This window comes from Lagopus muta, chromosome 1, assembly GCF_023343835.1.
Source record: "Lagopus muta isolate bLagMut1 chromosome 1, bLagMut1 primary, whole genome shotgun sequence".
In the NCBI taxonomy this organism is placed as follows: Eukaryota; Metazoa; Chordata; class Aves; order Galliformes; family Phasianidae; genus Lagopus; species Lagopus muta.
This window is the reverse complement of record NC_064433.1, coordinates 79,719,970-79,737,851: the sequence shown is the minus strand read 5'-3', so window position 1 is coordinate 79,737,851 and position 17,882 is coordinate 79,719,970. Positions and strand designations below refer to the sequence as shown.

General features: G+C 40.4%; 1 protein-coding gene across 1 annotated transcript; it reads right to left on the bottom strand.

Annotated features, from left to right (window-relative positions):
- Nucleotides 1-3,067: 3,067 nt before the first annotated feature.
- Nucleotides 3,068-17,828, bottom strand: RABL3 (RAB, member of RAS oncogene family like 3). Its single transcript, XM_048941658.1, has 8 exons — nucleotides 17,692-17,828; nucleotides 17,345-17,436; nucleotides 16,214-16,343; nucleotides 13,171-13,285; nucleotides 11,575-11,725; nucleotides 9,943-10,014; nucleotides 8,216-8,254; nucleotides 3,068-5,619 (listed from the first exon to the last, which is right to left on the bottom strand). Exons 1-8 carry the CDS (start codon nucleotides 17,735-17,737, stop codon nucleotides 5,554-5,556), a joined length of 711 nt encoding a protein of 236 aa, XP_048797615.1. The 5' UTR covers nucleotides 17,738-17,828; the 3' UTR covers nucleotides 3,068-5,553.
- Nucleotides 17,829-17,882: the final 54 nt, after the last annotated feature.

Below are 17,882 nucleotides of genomic sequence, written 5' to 3'. Positions count from 1 at the left end.
AGGTCATGTTGGATGGGGTCCTGGGCAACCTGATCTGGTGTGTAACAACCCTGCCCATGGCAGTGAGGTTGGAACAAGATGATCTTTAAGGTACCTTCCAATCCAAGCCACTCTATGATTCTTTAATGTTATGATTGCAGCTCTGCCTGCACAACTGCAAAGCCTGTATGCTGTTAGTGATGTTGCTGTTAGTGATGAGGACTTAGCTCCTTCACTGACCATTCTGATGCACTATGAAGAAAGCAAAGGGGTCCCATTCTTCATTTTCTCTGTTTGCTGATCACATATTGCAACAAACTACAGTAGTGCAAATGGATAATGCTAAGAACAATACTTGTTTGTAAAGCCAGTGTTTCGACTATGTAGTGGTTTCTCACTAGGTAGAAGATCTTTGTAGTTGATAGGACATTTGAAGAGGATTGGGACTTCTTTTTGTCCTCCTTTCCCTCTTCCACTTAACACCTACCTGATGTTTTTTCTGAAAACAGTGCCTGTCAGAGAACCAAATACACAGTGCTGCAGCAAAGAACACCCTAAGGAAAACTTTACCTCTGAGTACTTTCTGGTAACTTGCCAGCCAGTGACAGGTTCATCAATAATGATAATGGCATTTGTCAAAGAAAACTAGTGCACTAAGCTGTAGACATGCTCAGCACTATAAAGGAATCAAAGAATCCAGTCTCCTCTTATGGAAAGTAAGACGGAACAAGAGCTCTAATGGGAAGAGCTGACTAACAAAAGAAAGGGAAATAGAAGGATTAAGCTCTCTTTGCTGAATAGCAGAAGCAGCTTTTCTCCTGGTAAAGCCTGTCACCTCCTTATCAACAGAAAAATGATGACTCTAGCACAGACTTCACCACACCTCACTGAAAAAAATCTATTGACTGCAAGCTCCGGCACAGCAGTTCATATCTCATTTGTCATAAATGGAGCATACTGAAACTGCCTCTGCAAATATTATCAATAATGAAAACTGACATTAAAGTTGCCCCAAAACCCCATTACTGCATAGATTCAACACACTTAAAGCCAGAGGCACCTTTGCTAAAGACTGCTGTAGAGCAGGCAATCCCGTTCTTTGCTACTAAGCTGAAAACAGCTGAAGAATTTAAGGTTACTTAATATATATTGTTTCCTGTATTTCTGTTCAGAAATCCAGAAGGCATTTCTGAGGATTTTCCATATTTAAGACATACTCATGCTTCTATGCCCTCAGTGAAGAAGCTGGACATAAACCAACCAGAATGTTCTGCCAAGCCCTTTGGGAAGAAAGGAGGATCAGTGCTCATTTGCCATACCTCTCACCAGTGTGCACGTTGAAGTCTTTCACACCTTGAAATACATCTATGAACTGTCTTCCCTGACACTTTGCACTAAGCATTAGGTGCAGAGCATCTGGGAACATATTACTGAAAATAGAGATGGAGAAGTTCCAGTTTAGACAAAAGGGGTAAAAGTGTGTGCCTGTGACAGACATCAGGGAGACAGACAGGAGAGGGTGAGAACAAGAGAAAAACAGAGACAGGGAGAGATGTAATGGGGGACACAAAAGACAAAAAGTCAGGGACAGAAAGTGAGAAAGCAAGAAAGACAGCAAGGTGGAAAGAAACAGAGAAAGGGAGGGGAGGGGGAGCACAAAAAGAATAGGGACACAGAGAGGTCAGACAGGGAAAGAAATCAGGGACTAATGGAGCTGGAGGGACAGAGAAAAGGCAGACAGTAGGCTCACACAGGGCATGAGGAGGGGAAGGCAGAGAAATGGAAGTTGAAACGCAGGAGGAGGAACCAAGCGTGGCACAAAGTGCCTGGTGCCACAGCCTCAAGCTTGGAGCTGCAGTGTCATGTTGGCAGCTGAAAAGAATGAGGGGCTAACAGCAGTGAAACAGATTCTGGTTTCTTACTCTGATTTCTGAAGTGGACCAACCACTTCTCTTAAAAATAAATGTAATGTTAACTTCATCAACATACTTGACTTTACTACATAACAAAGAAGTTGCTTTTTCCTAAAAGGAAAAAAAAATACACATAATTGTGGCAACCTGCTGACATTTAAATAAATCAGAATCTTAATCTGGACTGGAGATCTACGTGCATTAAAATAACTAAGATGTTAGATTCACAACACTGTGTTAACATAGGCATAAGATGATCTAGCTAGTTACTGTAGCTTGTAATAAATAAAAACCAAACAGAACCAAACAGGGTTGGGCTGCACAATGAACCTGTAGGAGAAAGATGAACATCGCTTTTCTCTAGTGACAGCTTAAAACTAATGTTCAACCAGTTTAAGAGAGGGACAAAGCTGAAGTGTGGAAGGGATGGGACAGTGAGTAAAGGTAAAATCAATGGAAAAAAAAAAGAGCTGGGATGGTTGTCCCACATCTGGATACACACTACACATATTGAGCAGGCTAATGGTGCCTGCTTGAGTTTATACCCATTCTAATTTGTCTAATTTATTACTCACTACCCATTCTGCCGCTGTATTACATTTAGCAAGAGAGAAGGTGTTGCTACAAATCAAAATAGGATGGAGTTATTTAAAGAGATCTAAAGTGTATGCTAGCTGTGTAAACGCAGAAACCACAAAATAGGGATAGTGCAATTATCCTAACCCCAAGCATGGGAAAACTATGAAATTTCAGGATTATATTTCAACATAGCTAGAATATGCTAACACCTTTAGTTCAGTCCTGATGAAATGCTACAAGTGGGTAAAAATACTGGGGAAAAAAACCCACATACATAAGTATTTTATCAATCAATCTGTTCTAATCTGGGACCACGAATACTAAAATGCTGTAATCATGGTCAGATGGGTCTGCAATCATTTTTCAGGGCTACTGACAGAGAACACCACAGAAATATAGCCTTTCCCTTTTAGAATTATAATCAAATGATAGCTGTCTAAAGGATTTCTTTGCATTAAAACTAACCATATCAAAATTATGACAGTGTTTATGGCAGAACAGAGTTAAGGGTGGTGCTAATGGAATATTTTCACAACAAAGAGCTTGGAAAAACTGTTTTTCTCACTTCAAATTAAACATACACACACACATATATATATAATTCTGTATGTATTTAAAAAAGTAAACTCTTTAATTCCCAGTGTATTGAAAGCACTACAATTTGATAAACAGATACATCAAAGCCATGCCTCCACTTAGTAGATGAGATAGTGAGACTGTCCATGAAGTCACTTGTCAGACCACGCAGCAAGTCAATTCACTAGCAAATGGAAATAACCTGGCATGGACAATAAATATTTGGGAGAAAAATGAACACAGCTTTTTCTGATGACAATTCAAAACTAATGTTTAGACATTTTCAGGCCATCCTGAGTTATACAGCTCACAGGTAGATGAATGAGCCCAAAGAAACATAGCCAGGCCTATAGCAGGAGCCCTGCCCTCAAGCAAACTTCTCTCTCAATCTGCTAACCTCCTACTGCTTGCATACATACTCTACTCTTTTCAGTATTGTTTTCTTTGCCTTCTCTTCTTGTGTCCTAATGGTATCTATTTCTAATGTTCTCCAACATCCCAACTGTCATAGCTTCAGTCCCACTTGAGGGACAGGTCCTATGCATGTTTTCATGTTCCTGGAGTGTGAACTGATTGCTCACACTATGACTTTGTTTCTTCTTTGGGGAGCCTCAGGAGAAAGTGCTCAAACACAGCTGAGTTGGAACTAGGACTTCCCTACAACATGCTAGACAATGTTCTTTTATTGATTAATTGAAGAGGGCTACTTTGGAAAGTTGTTTCTTACAAATCAAAGACCTGTGCAACTGTTGTTTCCTGCAGCATTTTCAATTAAATGTCCTTCCTTACTCTGCAGCACTGCCAATTCTCTTGAAGGAGCCAGAGGGTGAAGGAAAAAATCCTCCTTCCCAGCACTCTTGTCCTACTCTGCAGCTCCTTGGTAACAGGAGGGACTCCAGTTCTGATGACCTTGAGAAAACAATTCTAGCTTTCATTATCAAAGGAGCAGAATCAGACATTGGCACTGTCCTGATCTGCATAGCTCACGGATTATTAGCTATGAGTATTTCAGTACCTTATTTTTTCTGCTCATAAACTAAGCGTAAATATTTTATACACGCACCTGGAAACTTAATGCACTCACGTTAGCACATTTCCAATTTCTGAAAATGGCCTCAGGAAAAGAAAAGTATTCATATTTTTAATAAGCTAGGCTGGTATACCTAGCTGTCATTTTTGTGCCTGATTAGTAGCAATAGGCAGCTTTCCATTTATTTCCAGGCAGCTGCTAGAGAAGGGCTGCAGGCAGATGTAATCTGGAGACTGCAGAACTCAGCTCACTCTCAATTTCACACCAGCATTTTACTTTCGTCTACATCCATTTATTATTAATCTGTATTTATATCTAATTCCAGCTCTTAGTTAGCCTTCACCAGAGGCTTAACCATTAGCAGTGACTATGAGGAAGGAGAGAAAAGCAAAAGAAAACAATAAACTGCCATGAACCAGGTTCTCACCACTCTACATAACTGTGGGGAGGTGAGAAACTCTACAAAGCTTGGGCTATTTACAAAGCCAAGAGCAGACAAGGCCAATACACTTTCCACATTCTTAGCACTAAATATGAAAAGGAAACATCACAGAACGTGCTTTATAGTCATACCTCGTTTCTACTTTTTCAGGGCTTTGTATCTCTTTTACATTTCTATCCATTTTAAGGCTGGATGTTCTTATATTTCACATTCTCTGAATCCACTAAGCTCTCAGACTCAGTAAGACCATGCCACATTTGTTGCATATAAGCACTATACAAAAACCTTACTTTTTCCATCAACTTTCAAGACATCGCCCTTTAACTTCACACAAAGTACAAGAACACTCAATTATGAAAAGATAAACACAAGTATCTGATCTACTTCGTCATCTCTAAAGTAAACAATTTTAATTTAAGCAGCAGAATTTGTTTTCCACTTGTGATTTTTTTAGGCTTCAAATCCCTTTTAATCTTTCACCTATCACTTTTATCCCTTTTCAATATGGCTGAATATTATATTTCAGGTGAAACAACACCACACATTTAATGACAGCATTCTATTATCTTCCAGACCACCCCTTACTCATTCTTACATTTTGCTCACTTGTTTTGTTCATTTTACTGTAAATGAGAAGCCCATTCAGTATCATCTTTCTGCTAGAGGTAAGATGAATGTAATTCATTGCAAAGACTATCCATAAGTCTCCCAAATGGAGAAAAAGATATCAAATATACGTGCTATGCATGACAGCTTACCACTGCATTGTGGGAGGCACAGAATTTATTGCACACTTTCCCCAAATGTTCCCATATCTTCAGGCAATCTTAAGAAGGACTTCAGGTTTCAAGTTAGGTTTCTGGACATTCTTCCTAACGTCTTTTCTGGCAAAAGTAGCCTCAGCAGTCTACCTGGCCAAAGCATGATTTCATTTTATTCTGCTTGACATGAGAATTATTGTCTTCAAGCACCTAGTGGGAATGAGAATGTTGTCAGAAACTCAGAGAAGTCATCTTCCACATCTCTTCCAGCGTTCAGTCATAATGAAGGCTCTTCAGTGTTCCTCCTCCAAATCTCTTTCTTTCCGAGAAGCCAGGAATCTACAGACAAAAAAGATAACTTGTTAGAATTAGCAGGAGTTTCCCTCTCACTCATATTCACGTTCCTCTTACTGCACCCACTGCAACAGTGCCATCCTCTTCCACACTGTTCCCAGAATCAGGACTAAAACACTTCAGACTAGTACTAGAAAAGCATCAAACAAGATGTCAAACTATAGTATGGATCTTTTGTCCTGTAGAGCTCCTTTAGGAGCCTTTAGGCTTTTTTGGCAAGGTGTACAATGAATCCTAAACCCCTTAATAAGAGATTTCAAAGTCTGTATTTTCCCCAGATTCAAACACATAAAAGAATTTCTCCTCCATTCATTCTTAAAACTATAATACATTATCACCACATTCTATTAAACAACTGTTGAGACTTAATGTCTCTAACCTGAGACAGCAGTATGTCATAGTACATTTCATAGTACAGTTGAAAGTACGATGTTATCAACTGGTGAAAGCTTTGAGAAAACCATCAGAATAGAAAAAGCTGCAATAATACAAAGGATTAGTACTCTTATTTTTGCAGACTATCTGTATACACTGGTTACATTGTGACAATGAGTGCTTACCAAAAAAAATCTACTCAAAACCATCAAAAGCTTCTGTGGCTTAACCATATTTCAAACATTTGCAATCCAGTAGAGCCACAAATCACCCAAAAGAAAGAGATATGCTGCTCTCTAACACTGTATTAGATGGCTGTCCTATTGGTGACTCTTAAAACTGTGTGATTATGGTTCAGAATAACTTGAATGTCTAACTTGACATTAAGCAGAATCAGCATAAGCAGAAACAGCAGAATCAGTAAGCATCCATATTCTCATAGGATATATGAATATTAAAATGGAAGGTGTCAGCCAAGCATTACAGATCATGCTAGGACAATAAAGGCGTTTGTGGTTGATATGGGGAGAGAATGTAATTCACACTATGAAGTAGACTGATGGGTTATGTAATTCATTGGTAAGCTGAGACAGCAAAGAGCTTAGCCAAAATAAAAGTCCACTACAGAAACACAAGTTAAATCTAGTCAGGCTTAAGACTGAGGTATTCACTCAAGAATTATTTTGTTCAAGCCTGGAAAGCAGTAATCCCTGAGAAAAGCCAGGTAGTTTTACACAGAATTTCATCTAATCCAAACTGCTTTGGGAATTCAGAAAAGAAAAATGCTGACATTATAACTCAAAAGTAGAAAGACAACATAGCTAAAAACTTATCTGCTTCAGCATTTTCTATATCAAAGCCAATTAAGTAAGAGTAACAATTATTTGTTTATATGAGATCTGATCGAAGCTCAGCTACAAGCTATTTGAAACTTATTTTTCTTTTCATCCTGAAGAATTCTATTTGCAATAAAAAAAAGAACAAAACACAAAAGGGATTGAAGAAACCCACTGTAGAAAACCCAGAAAGGCATTCATAAGATACACATGACATAGCTCATTTCAAATACCAACATTATGAGTTTATACTGAAGTCACCCATTCTAATTTGGATTTTGTCTTTAAACATGGCTGTCCATAGCTTAAGGTTTGTTTCAAGCTTTTGAGCTGTTGTCAGTGAGGCAAATGAAAGTAGTCACCAGCAGGCTGTAATCTTTGGCATGAGATCATAAAGAATGTAAAGTTAATCTCTGGCTAGCTACTAAAAATGATCAAATAGGAAAATAAAAACCTTACACCATGTAACAAACAGCACACAATCAGATTTCTGCATTAAGCTATTGTTCCCATGAAAGGGAATTTTTCTAGAACTTGAGTAGGAGTGGAGAGGGGAGAAAAAAGGGAATATTGCAGAACTGAAACAGAAAAAAAGCAAATTTATTTCTAAAAGGCATACGAACATGCTCACGTAAGGTAAGCATTTTATAATTCCAAGTTCATTTTTTCCTGCTCTCCCAAAGGGGCTTTCAGCTCAGTTACACTTAGTAATACATTTCACACTATTTCTGTGGTGCTATTCACCATAATTTGCAAGCACCTCACAGACCTGATGAGTAGAACTTCACTGTTTCCTGCACGTTAGACAACACGTGAGAAAACAGGGGTAATAACAAGTTGAAACGACTGGCCTGTGAAGGCACTCATTTGCCTTGTTCTTTACCAACTGTACTGGAAACAGCTTATCTAACCATTTAGGAATTAATTACAGTATGGTATCATATTGCCATTTTTTTCCTGCTGTTCCACTGGTTCTATGAAAACTACCTGTACAAAATAAATAATGCTAGTTTCATCTGTGCAAAAAAGCCTTTTCATTGACCTTCATGACAGCATCTCTGGCTTAAACTTGCAAGCTGACAGTCAGAGGCTGAGAGATTTGAAAGAGATCCTGTTAGCCCAATTTATTTAAACTATGTTAGCATACTTAGATTACTGCTGATCACATTACAAACATTTCAGGTGACAAGTCAGAGAATTTTCAGCCTAACCAAAGCAGTTGTGCTCCCACAGATAAAAAAAAACCAACCTCAACTACCAGCATAAATTAGCATAAATTAAAGTCACACAAAGTCCATGTTTTACACAAGGTCTCTACCAGCAGTTCACGACAGTGGGAGAAACAAAATAAAAAAGAAAAAATTACAAACCTGATTGCCATCTCTTAAGAAGTATCTCTTCTCTATGACCTGGAAAAACAGTGAGAGAGTAATTTTAGCAGGCACAATATATGCATAACCTCAGATTTCAACCAATACTTCACACAGGAGCAGTGAAACTCATGGCTAACAGGGGAGAGATCTGGACCCAAGCCCTATGCTCTAGGCCTACTGCTTTAATTACAGTGCTTTGTTACACACTGAAGGAGTTGCCACCTTCAGTGATTCCTGGTAAAGCTGTCATCCTCAACTTCTATACCGCAAATGAAAGTAGCCCTCCTTTAATAATGGGGGTGATTGGTATCTCCGTATTGCATCAGAGTGAAAGTTATTCCCATCTGTCTCTGCAGGTGCAGTAGTTTTGCCACAGAAGCTCAATCTGCAGATGTCCACTGTGCAATAGGTGAGGTTTGACAGGAGGTAGCCATACTTGCTCTCTGAGAATGATTCACAAACTGTCCATGCTGAAGGGCACCTATGCAGCTACCACCACCAGTCTAAGAATCAAAAAGCAATTTGTATCATTTTGTATAACCTGCACCCTCCTCCCAAGAAAATTCAGGCCAAATTTCGTTTCTGAAGAATGATCTGTTACGGGACATCATCTGTTTCACTGTGATCTCTTTGTGCAGGGGATGCTAAGTGCCTTAAGCCAGAGCAATCCTGTCATTTTCACAGTAGGTCTTGATGCTCTCTTGTTGAGGAAAGAAAAGTAAGGTACTAAATTTCTTCATTCCTGAAGTTTGATTTAACTAGGAGCGATAGAGCTAACCATCGTCTGTACAGAATCACAGAATCACACAGAATGGCCAGGGTTGGAAGGGACCTCAAGGATCATGAATCTCCAACTCTCCTCCCACATGCAGGGCCACCAACCTCCCCATTTAATACTAGGCCAGGCTGCCCAGGGCCCCATCCAACCTGGCCTTGAACACCTCCAGCGACGGGGCATCCACAACCTCTCTGGGCAGCCTGTTCCAGCACCTCACCACTCTCTCTGTAAAGAACTTCCCCCGGACATCAAACTTAAATCTTCCCTCCCTCAACTTAAAACCATTTCCCCTTGTCCTGCTGTTATCTACCCTTTCAAAGAATTGATTCCCCTCCTGTTTGTAGGCTCCCTTTAGGTACTGAAAGGCTGCAATGAGGTCACCCTGCAGCCTTCTTTTCTCCAGGCTGAACAAGCCCAGCTCCCTCAGCCTGTCCTCATAGGGGAGGTGCTCCAGTCCCTTGATCATCTTTGTGGCTCTCCTCTGGACCTCTCCAACAGCTCTCTGTCTTTCTTGCACAGGGGGCTCCACACCTGGACGCAGTGCTCCAGATGGGGCCTCACAAGAGCAGAGGAGATGGGGATAATCTCCTCCCTGTCCCTGCTGGCCACCCCTCTTCTGATGGAGCCCAGGATACCATTTGCTTGTCTTGTAACTCTTCATGTTACCCTAGCTCACTGCAAACCCTCTGGTCTACCAAATGATTTCAAAAGCATACGCACTGTTTTTGCACAGTTGTGAGTTGTTCTTTATTAGTACGTACAGATAAAAAATCAAATTTTCAAGTTGATCACAGATCTCCATGAGAAGACTAGCCTTTGGCCTGCCCATACCTGGCTTGAGTTGATTCAAATTCAAAAAGCACAATGTGAAAGGAATAGGTGTCTTCCATGCTCAAATCACAGTGTTCAATACATAGAGCAGTAAAGCCTAATTTAATTGACTTACCTTATCAAAAAATCTGCTTAGTTTGACAGCATTGGATGAGCCTGCAGCCAAGTAACGAGGATTGGTGCAATCCTAGAACACAAGAAAGTCAACAAACCAAGCACAAGAAAATCAGTGCAATGAAGACATACAAGTGGAAATTACCATAACATTTTTCCTCAGCCATGCACATACCGCCAATGAAGGGAAACAGTCTAGCTGCTATTATTTCATCTCCAAAGTCATTTGAGAGAAAAATGGATTGAGAAGAAATAAAAACAAAAACCTTTGGTGTTTTAAGTTCAGATAAACCAAAAAGTTTCCTTTTCCTCAGAGTTTTGAGAATGAGAGGTTTGAAGGCAAAATCAATTGCTTAAGAGAAGTAGCATTCAAGTGATTTCAGAGGTGCAGTATCAGAAGATGACACAGAAATAATCCTAGCCAGGTATCATGCAAGGTATTGGTTTGACCTGTGGACCAAAACTCTCTACTTGTGAAAGGCATGGAAGCAGCAGCTTTCCTTAGTACTGTCCTTCATCTAGATCTTTGCCTGGAGGGTAGACTCCTTACACTAGAGGCAAAGTCAATTCTACACTGCAAAGTAACTAGAGAATTCTGATTTCCCCTATGCTCTCCATATCTATGTTCTGTCACCAGCTATAAAGTCAGCTAATAATCTGTACTGGTCACATGTTCATGTGTAGAAACATTTACACAGCACACTGACAATGTTAAAGACTGTAATGTTTTGGCTGGAATAGAGTTTATTTTTTTCATAGTTGTTTGCATGATGCTATGGTTTGGATTTGAAAAAAGTATTGATAACACATCAATGTTTCAGCTATTGCTCAACACTATCTACAAAGCATCAAGGCCTTTTCTGTTTCTTGCTGCTGCTCCAGCAAGCAAATTGAAGCTAGAAAGAAGCTGGGAGGAGACACAGCCAAGAAAACTGACTCCAACTGACCAAAGGAATATTCCAGACCACACGGCATCATGCTCAGCCATAAAAACTCTGGGAAAGGAGAAGGAAAGTGGGGACCCGAGGACTGATGGTGTTTATCTTCACAAATAATTGCTACATAAGCATGATAAAGCCCTGCTTTGCAGGAAGTGGTTAAACATCTGTCTGCTGAGGGGAAGAAGCAAATGAATTCCTTTTTTGCTTTGCTTGCACAGTTTCCACTTTCATGTTAAACTGTCATTACTTCAACCCATGAGTTTTCTCACTTTTATCCTTCTGATTTCTCTCCCCCATCCTATGGGGTGAGAGTGAGCAAGCAGTTGTGTGGTACTTAACTGCCTGCTGGGGTTAACCCACTACACATATGTATCCATATACAGAAATAAATAATATGGTTATTTCATTCAAAAATATTTCATTCAAAGATATTTTGTGTTGGAACTAAGAAGAGGGAAAACTTCCAGTCATCAATTCCAAGATCAGCAGCTTTATCTAACCCCTCTTATCTTTCTACAATGAAACAAAGACCATCACTTCATCACATAGAGGTGTCAGCTAATCAAAACATGCATGACTCCAGCACTAGTGAGAAAATCCCTGGAACTGCAATTTTTGTAACAAGTTTTACTTAACAGAAAATCAGAATCACTGCCATATAAAAGAAGAACACTGGTGACAAGGATACTAACCAAATTTATCTCTTCAGCATTGAAATCCTCAGCCAAGAAAGCTGTTCTGGTCAAAACTTCATTACGCTTAGTTTCTGGGATCTGATCCAGCTTAGTTCCTATTACCAGCAGCGGAATCTGGTTATCAGCAAACTGTTCACGGTCATAGTCACTGAAGGAAACAAATACAATCCTGAATGGAGTGAGGGTCATCTAAGTGAGCTTAGGGGCACCATAAGATTCCCCGTTCCTTTCAAATAAGAGCAATTTATCAACATTATTTATCTAAGTGAGAACATGCTGTATGCGCAAATTAAGGCTTCAGCATCTAAGACCCTACACAGAAATTGAAAGAAAAAAGAAACCATGGATTGGATTTCTTCTCTTCATAGATGACTTGCAGGTCAGAAGAAATGCTAGGTAGTTTAGACAAGCAAGAAAGAAACAGGGGCTTCATTCAGTATTATACCAGGCATATGCAGCCATCAGAGACTCAGCAGGGAGCAGCATCTCTGAACATCCAAAGTTTTGACATTTTTAAGGCAGGGCAATGAAATAAATCACAACTGTGAAACATTATCCTTTCCCACATTAGATCAAAAGGGCTGCAATAACACTGCTGAAGTGTCAAGTTACTAATTTCTACATTCAAGTAAAGATAGTTACTACACCCTGAATTCCAGTTTCCATTCCAAGCTTTGATTCAGGTATGAATTATGATCAAAGACAGTCTTTATAAAATAAATTATATAGTAATTAAACATCATTACAAATCCATATACCAAGCATTGCCCTTAGGATACCTGTCAGTTTTACTTAAGACAAGCTAAAGTGAAGTAATTTTATGAGTAAGAGCAACAACTTGATCAAGTAATTGGTAGGAGCTGAACATCTGTCCCTGAAGTGAAGCTTTAGAGAAATCTTAAGTTTGGAAGCCCCCCTTTCCTTCTCCCATGTTTCTACAGAAGCACCTGTGTACCAGCACAGGCAGATAAACAATGTAATCTACCCACAAAAAGCTGCCCTTTATTATTGCTTCTCTGCTCATGCATGTGGTTTATCAATGATTTGATAACCTCCTTGATTATGTATATAACACACAGAGAAACAAGAGGACATACTGACAAGTTGCTGGAAAGCTTATTATTAACACATTCGTTACACGGAGTTCTTTAACCTCTTTTTTCAGGTACACTCCTGAAATGACTCCCATCCACCCAAAAGTGAACGCACTTGGTCTTGGTGCATTCAGGGGAAGCCCTTCCAAACAGAGTCATGCCATTCCATGACACTTACTGTACAAGGGCTTTGCGTCTCTTCAGGTATCAGGGAATGAACACAGACAGAGGCCTCAGGCAAATAAAGGGCACGGTAAACATCTTTTCCCTTAAAGCAAGGTCTCTGCTATGCAGTTTGGGAATCTACTGAGAGAATGGCCTCATTAGCAATGCAAAAAGAAAACTCCAGTGATTTTCTTTGGTATGTCCTCATTTTTTACTTCTTTCTTAAAATTCCAGCCACATCCAATTTTGTGTGGTTTTCACACTTTGGGATGAACGAAGACTCCCACAGCAGCTTAGAATTACTGTGCACATACTGTGTATGTTTTCCACTCACCCGTTTGTCACGAGAACTCCTGTTGGAGCGACATCTCTGTTGAGTGCTTCCAAAGACCAGCGATATAAATTCTGGGATGATTTCTTGTTGGTTAAGTCATGCACTAAAATTATCCCTAAAGTGAGAGAGTAGGCAGCAAGATGTTATTTAATGATGTGTGTCTTTTTCTTATCTTCACAAAATGACATCTGCAGGTCCCCAGATGTCTAACAATCAGGAAAGGGAAATATAACCAGTTCAGTTACAGTAAATAAGAAAACCAGAAAATATTGCGATGCAACAGTTGCTGTTTTTTTTTTCTTCCCTAAAGTTGCTTATCAGGAATTGGATAAGAACAAAAAGAAAATCTCACAAAAAAGGGAAAAGAACAGCCACCTCAGGATTTAATCTGCAAGTGGCTTGCATACATTCTCTGATTCTGCTCTGCCTAGTCTTAAGGATACAGAAACTCTATTGCTGCAGCAGAGAAGTCATCCTTTTTCTGCTTTGCCTAATTAGTAAATGTAACCATTTTTTTGGTCACACCATCTGAGAAGTCCAAAGGTTCTTCATCTGTTTTAAAGGGTTTACATAGCGCTATTGCTTTCCTGCATTTTCAAGAACTGATGCCAAGTACTTGGGGAGGTATCCACAAGAGAAACTCACAGACTTTTACAGTCCACTAAATGGCTGGTAGAAATATGAATGAATATGATTTCATGTATTTAAGCTTCCAGCATTTTTCATCACTATCATCTTTCACAACGTAAAATCAGAGAGAGGAAAATTGCCAGCCAATCTTCCTAGCAGTGCTATTAACAGACACCCACTTCTGATAACCACAGTTCCTAACTCCATTACCAATTCCTGCTAGCAAATTTCTTCTATTTATTCACACCTTCTGAAACCTGTGGAATGTTCCCACTTCCTCCAGACTTTAAATCGTAATTAATTCAAGGACCAAATGGCATAATATCCTTATCAGGATTTGTTTTAAACACATTTAATAGTACATAGGTGTAGAATACTAGTCATTTTATCTTTTACCTTAATTCCTAAAGATGCCACCCACTGTACACACTAAGAACAAACACATTCTCCACCACCTCACATTACTGTGCACATAGACTCAGTGCTATGAGATTTCCCATCATGTCACAACCATATCCTTATTTCAAAGCACTTATCTTAGTAATTGCAGGAAAAGACAACTCAACCGTCTGCCCACCTCTAGCGTAGGGAGAAAAAGCATGGCAGAATATAACTTGGCCTGTGTCAATAGATTCATAGGCACTGCTGCATAATCTGTGAGAAACATGCTCTACCTCCAGACACTCTTCCCTAGCCATGTTTTTGATAGGTTGGTTCCCTTCTCTGGTTCACTGAAAGCCTACACAGATAGCTGCACCAGTAGAGAAAACAACATCAAAAAAGAGCGTGTAGGACCAACGACCACTCAAGGAAAAGTTCCTCCCACAAAATGTCTGCAAGCCACGGCCTTGCTGCCTGTTCACTGTCCTAGACTATCACAATCCACACATCAGATGCAGGAACAACCAAGCTGAAGAGCTGAGGTAGACTAAATAGTAAACTGTATCAAGCTTCAAAGTACCCAGGTCTCCCTGAAAGCCAGCAACGATGTTACTGCAACCAAACACCAATTGTCTTTTGAAGCCCAATAAGGTGAAGCAGTCAGGCAGAAGGAATGCATTAATCTTCTCTTCTTACATCAGATGAGAAGCAATCTGTGAGACAAGCTCTAGCAATTGAATTTATGTAATGAAAAAAAAACCCAACAACCCAAAAACCACAACAGTGCCAATGCTAACTACCAAAGCCAACAGTTTTCATATGCAAGCTGGCTAGTTATATCATTTGGGCAGTAAAGATAAATAGCTCTATTTTAATAACTTCATCGATTATAACATACATAACTTTGAAATTTCATCACCTAATGTGCTGTTTTAGGATATTTCCAAGTCTGACCTATACAGGCTGGCATGCCTGCAAATTAAGTGTCAAAAAGAACTCATTTTTTTTCATGTACAGTAGAAGCTTATTCTGAGGCCTTTGCTTTGAGGACACAGCTCAAATCAAATCTTATTTAGAGATGTCTGGCTAACAGTACAAACAAGAGATACCTGCATACAGTTATCCCCTTGGAAAGGGGAAAGAAATAACTAATTAAACAATCACAGAGCAAAAATTGCTTACTATATAGCTTAAAACATTACTGAAGGCTCTCAATTGACGAGGAACAAGAAACGAGAGTCAAAGTAAGAGAGATTCATAAGCAGATGTTAATCAGGTATATATCTATTTTCAGTGAACTATCCTTGGATGCCAAAAAAGTAATAACTGAAATGCAATCTCTTATTTGCTACCTTAGTGATACGGATGAACCACCAGACTTTAAGCCAGTATCTCAAGGGAACAGATGCCATCCTTTCAAATGGCATAAAATGTAACTTTCCACCAATCTTGCAAGTTGCAGATTTAACTACTACAAATCACTTGACAAATTAAATGAGCAGAAGGCAAGATGGTTATCAGAATATTGCAATTTTATGGGAGAAGAGTTCAACTTTGTCATTGTGGGATATAACTATCAAAGTTCATACCATAATTTCAAGTTCACATTTACAAATTCAAATAGCTATTTCTGCACTGTAGGTTTTGGAACTAGATAGACATGAAAATATAAATTGTATTTCTGCACATATACCAGGCCTGGAGAGGTAATGGCAGCCTTTTATGTCTGCATGCATAGCTGAAAAGGACATCACTGCAACACTGCAAAGATTCCTCACTGCGCTAGCTGCATGAGACTGAAGGGGAAGGCTGATGAAGCACATTTGTACAGGTTTGTCTAAAATACCTTCCCAGTTCAAAATTGAATCCATAAAATTCTAAGAATGCTAGTTTTTTTTTATTTTTTTTTTCTTTATAAATATGCTGGAATCAGAAAAGTGAATGGAACAGTCCTCATCTAGCCTTAAAGGAGTCCTGCTCCAGAACCAAGAGAAACAAGTGACAAAAAGAGATTGATACCAAGCAAACTTACCATTCAGTGAGTTATAAAATACTGCTCTTGTGCTTTTCACACTAGTGGCACTACCCACTGAACCTCCAACATCCCACAGCTCAATATAGTACGTCTTCTCTTCTGGAGTCCCTTCTTTGTAGTCGTGGATCTAATGGAAAATTCGTATCATACACAATCACAGCATCAGTTTCTGGGCGTTAATCTGTACAATACAGCTCAAAGGACTACAGCACTTGGACAGAAAATTGCAAATTTTAACAGTGGCAGCAATTTCAAATCTCTCAAGTGGAAAAAGACTGGGTGGACAGAGTCAGCATATCAGTGGATATCAGAGATCTTTCTCTGGAGTTTGGCGAATCAGCAGGAATCATTCTTCCCACCCAAATATTAGCAAACCTTATCCCTCACTGTGAAACCGTGTATTGCTAAAGCAGATGTAAAGAGGCGGTCATGACTTCCTGTGCTAGTGCCACAACATTAAGAACACTGACATACTGAGTTCCCACTGGCCACACCTTTTTCCTCTCCAAATTCTCACTGACATCTCAACTGAATGAATCAATCAACAATTTTTGTTTTATTCTGCAGTGAAACAAAATTGCCGTGTTTCTTTCCCCACACTTAGGAAACATATTGTGAGATTCTCAGAGATTAAACTCACAGCCAATAAAGCAGAATCAGTCCTAACCAACAGCACAGCATTTCAAAGAAAATGCAGGAAACACTGATGAAAGCGTTCATCACTGTGCTGTGAGGATTGCACCTAGGGAGTCAGTGGATAACCTCATCCTCTGCAATGAGCAGGAAGGGAGACATCACACTGAGTACCCTAAAGTTCAAGGTGAGAGGGAATGGCCTTAAATTGCACCAGAGGGGAGGTTCAAGAGGGATAATGGGAAATATTTCATCTCAGAAGGAGTGGTGAGGCAGTGGCACAGCTGCCCAGGGAGGTGATGCAGTTACTGTCCTGGAGGTGATCAAGAACCGTATGGATGGCACTGAGGAATGTGGTTAGTGGGCATGGTGGGGATGGGTTGGAGGTTAGACTAGATGATCTTAGTGTTGTTTTTTTTCCAGCCTTAGTGATTTCTGTGCTCCTACAACGAGGTACCAATTTTTCCCCAGAGCATGTGGCAGCCCGGCACCTACTCGCACATCCACCGAGCAGCCCACCGTCCAGGACGGGTTTCCCAGCACCTGGTTGTGGCACAGGAGGTGCACGAGAGAAGACTTTCCGACACCTGCAAAGGCACACAGAGGACAATGTCGGTTAACCTGGCTACCGCACGACAAAGGGACCAACGGGGACAGGGCCAACTCTTAAAAACCCAGCGGCCGGGTCTTGCGGGGATTCTTCCACTCAGGCGGCGGCTCACTGCGCATGCGCCCCGGCTGCGGGTGGGGGGCATGGGAGAGAAGGGGGGCGCCCCAGCCCCGCGCTGTGCGCGCGCGCATCCTGCATCGTGCTGGGGGAGGGGAGAGGGGCACGCACTCACCGGAGTCGCCCAACACCAGCACCTTGACCCTATCCAGAGCCGCCATCTTAGTCTACCTAGCAACAACTCCCGCGCGTACCAGCCTTCTCGCGGTGCGCTCAAGCGATTCGCTGACTGCTCGAGCGAGAGAAACGGCGCTTGCTTTCTATTGGCTACCTCCCACCTGGGCGGGGACCATCTGGGGCTCTGGG

Coding starts and splice junctions, on each gene's coding strand:
- RABL3 (XM_048941658.1), bottom strand. CDS start 17,737: ATGGCGGCTCTGGATAGGGTCAAGGTGCTGGTGTTGGGCGACTCCG. Junction 13,286..16,213: donor ATTTTATAACTCACTGAATG/GTAAGTTTGCTT, acceptor CTCTCACTTTAG/GGATAATTTTAGTGCATGAC. Junction 5,620..8,215: donor TCTTAAGAGATGGCAATCAG/GTTTGTAATTTT, acceptor TTTTGTCTGTAG/ATTCCTGGCTTCTCGGAAAG.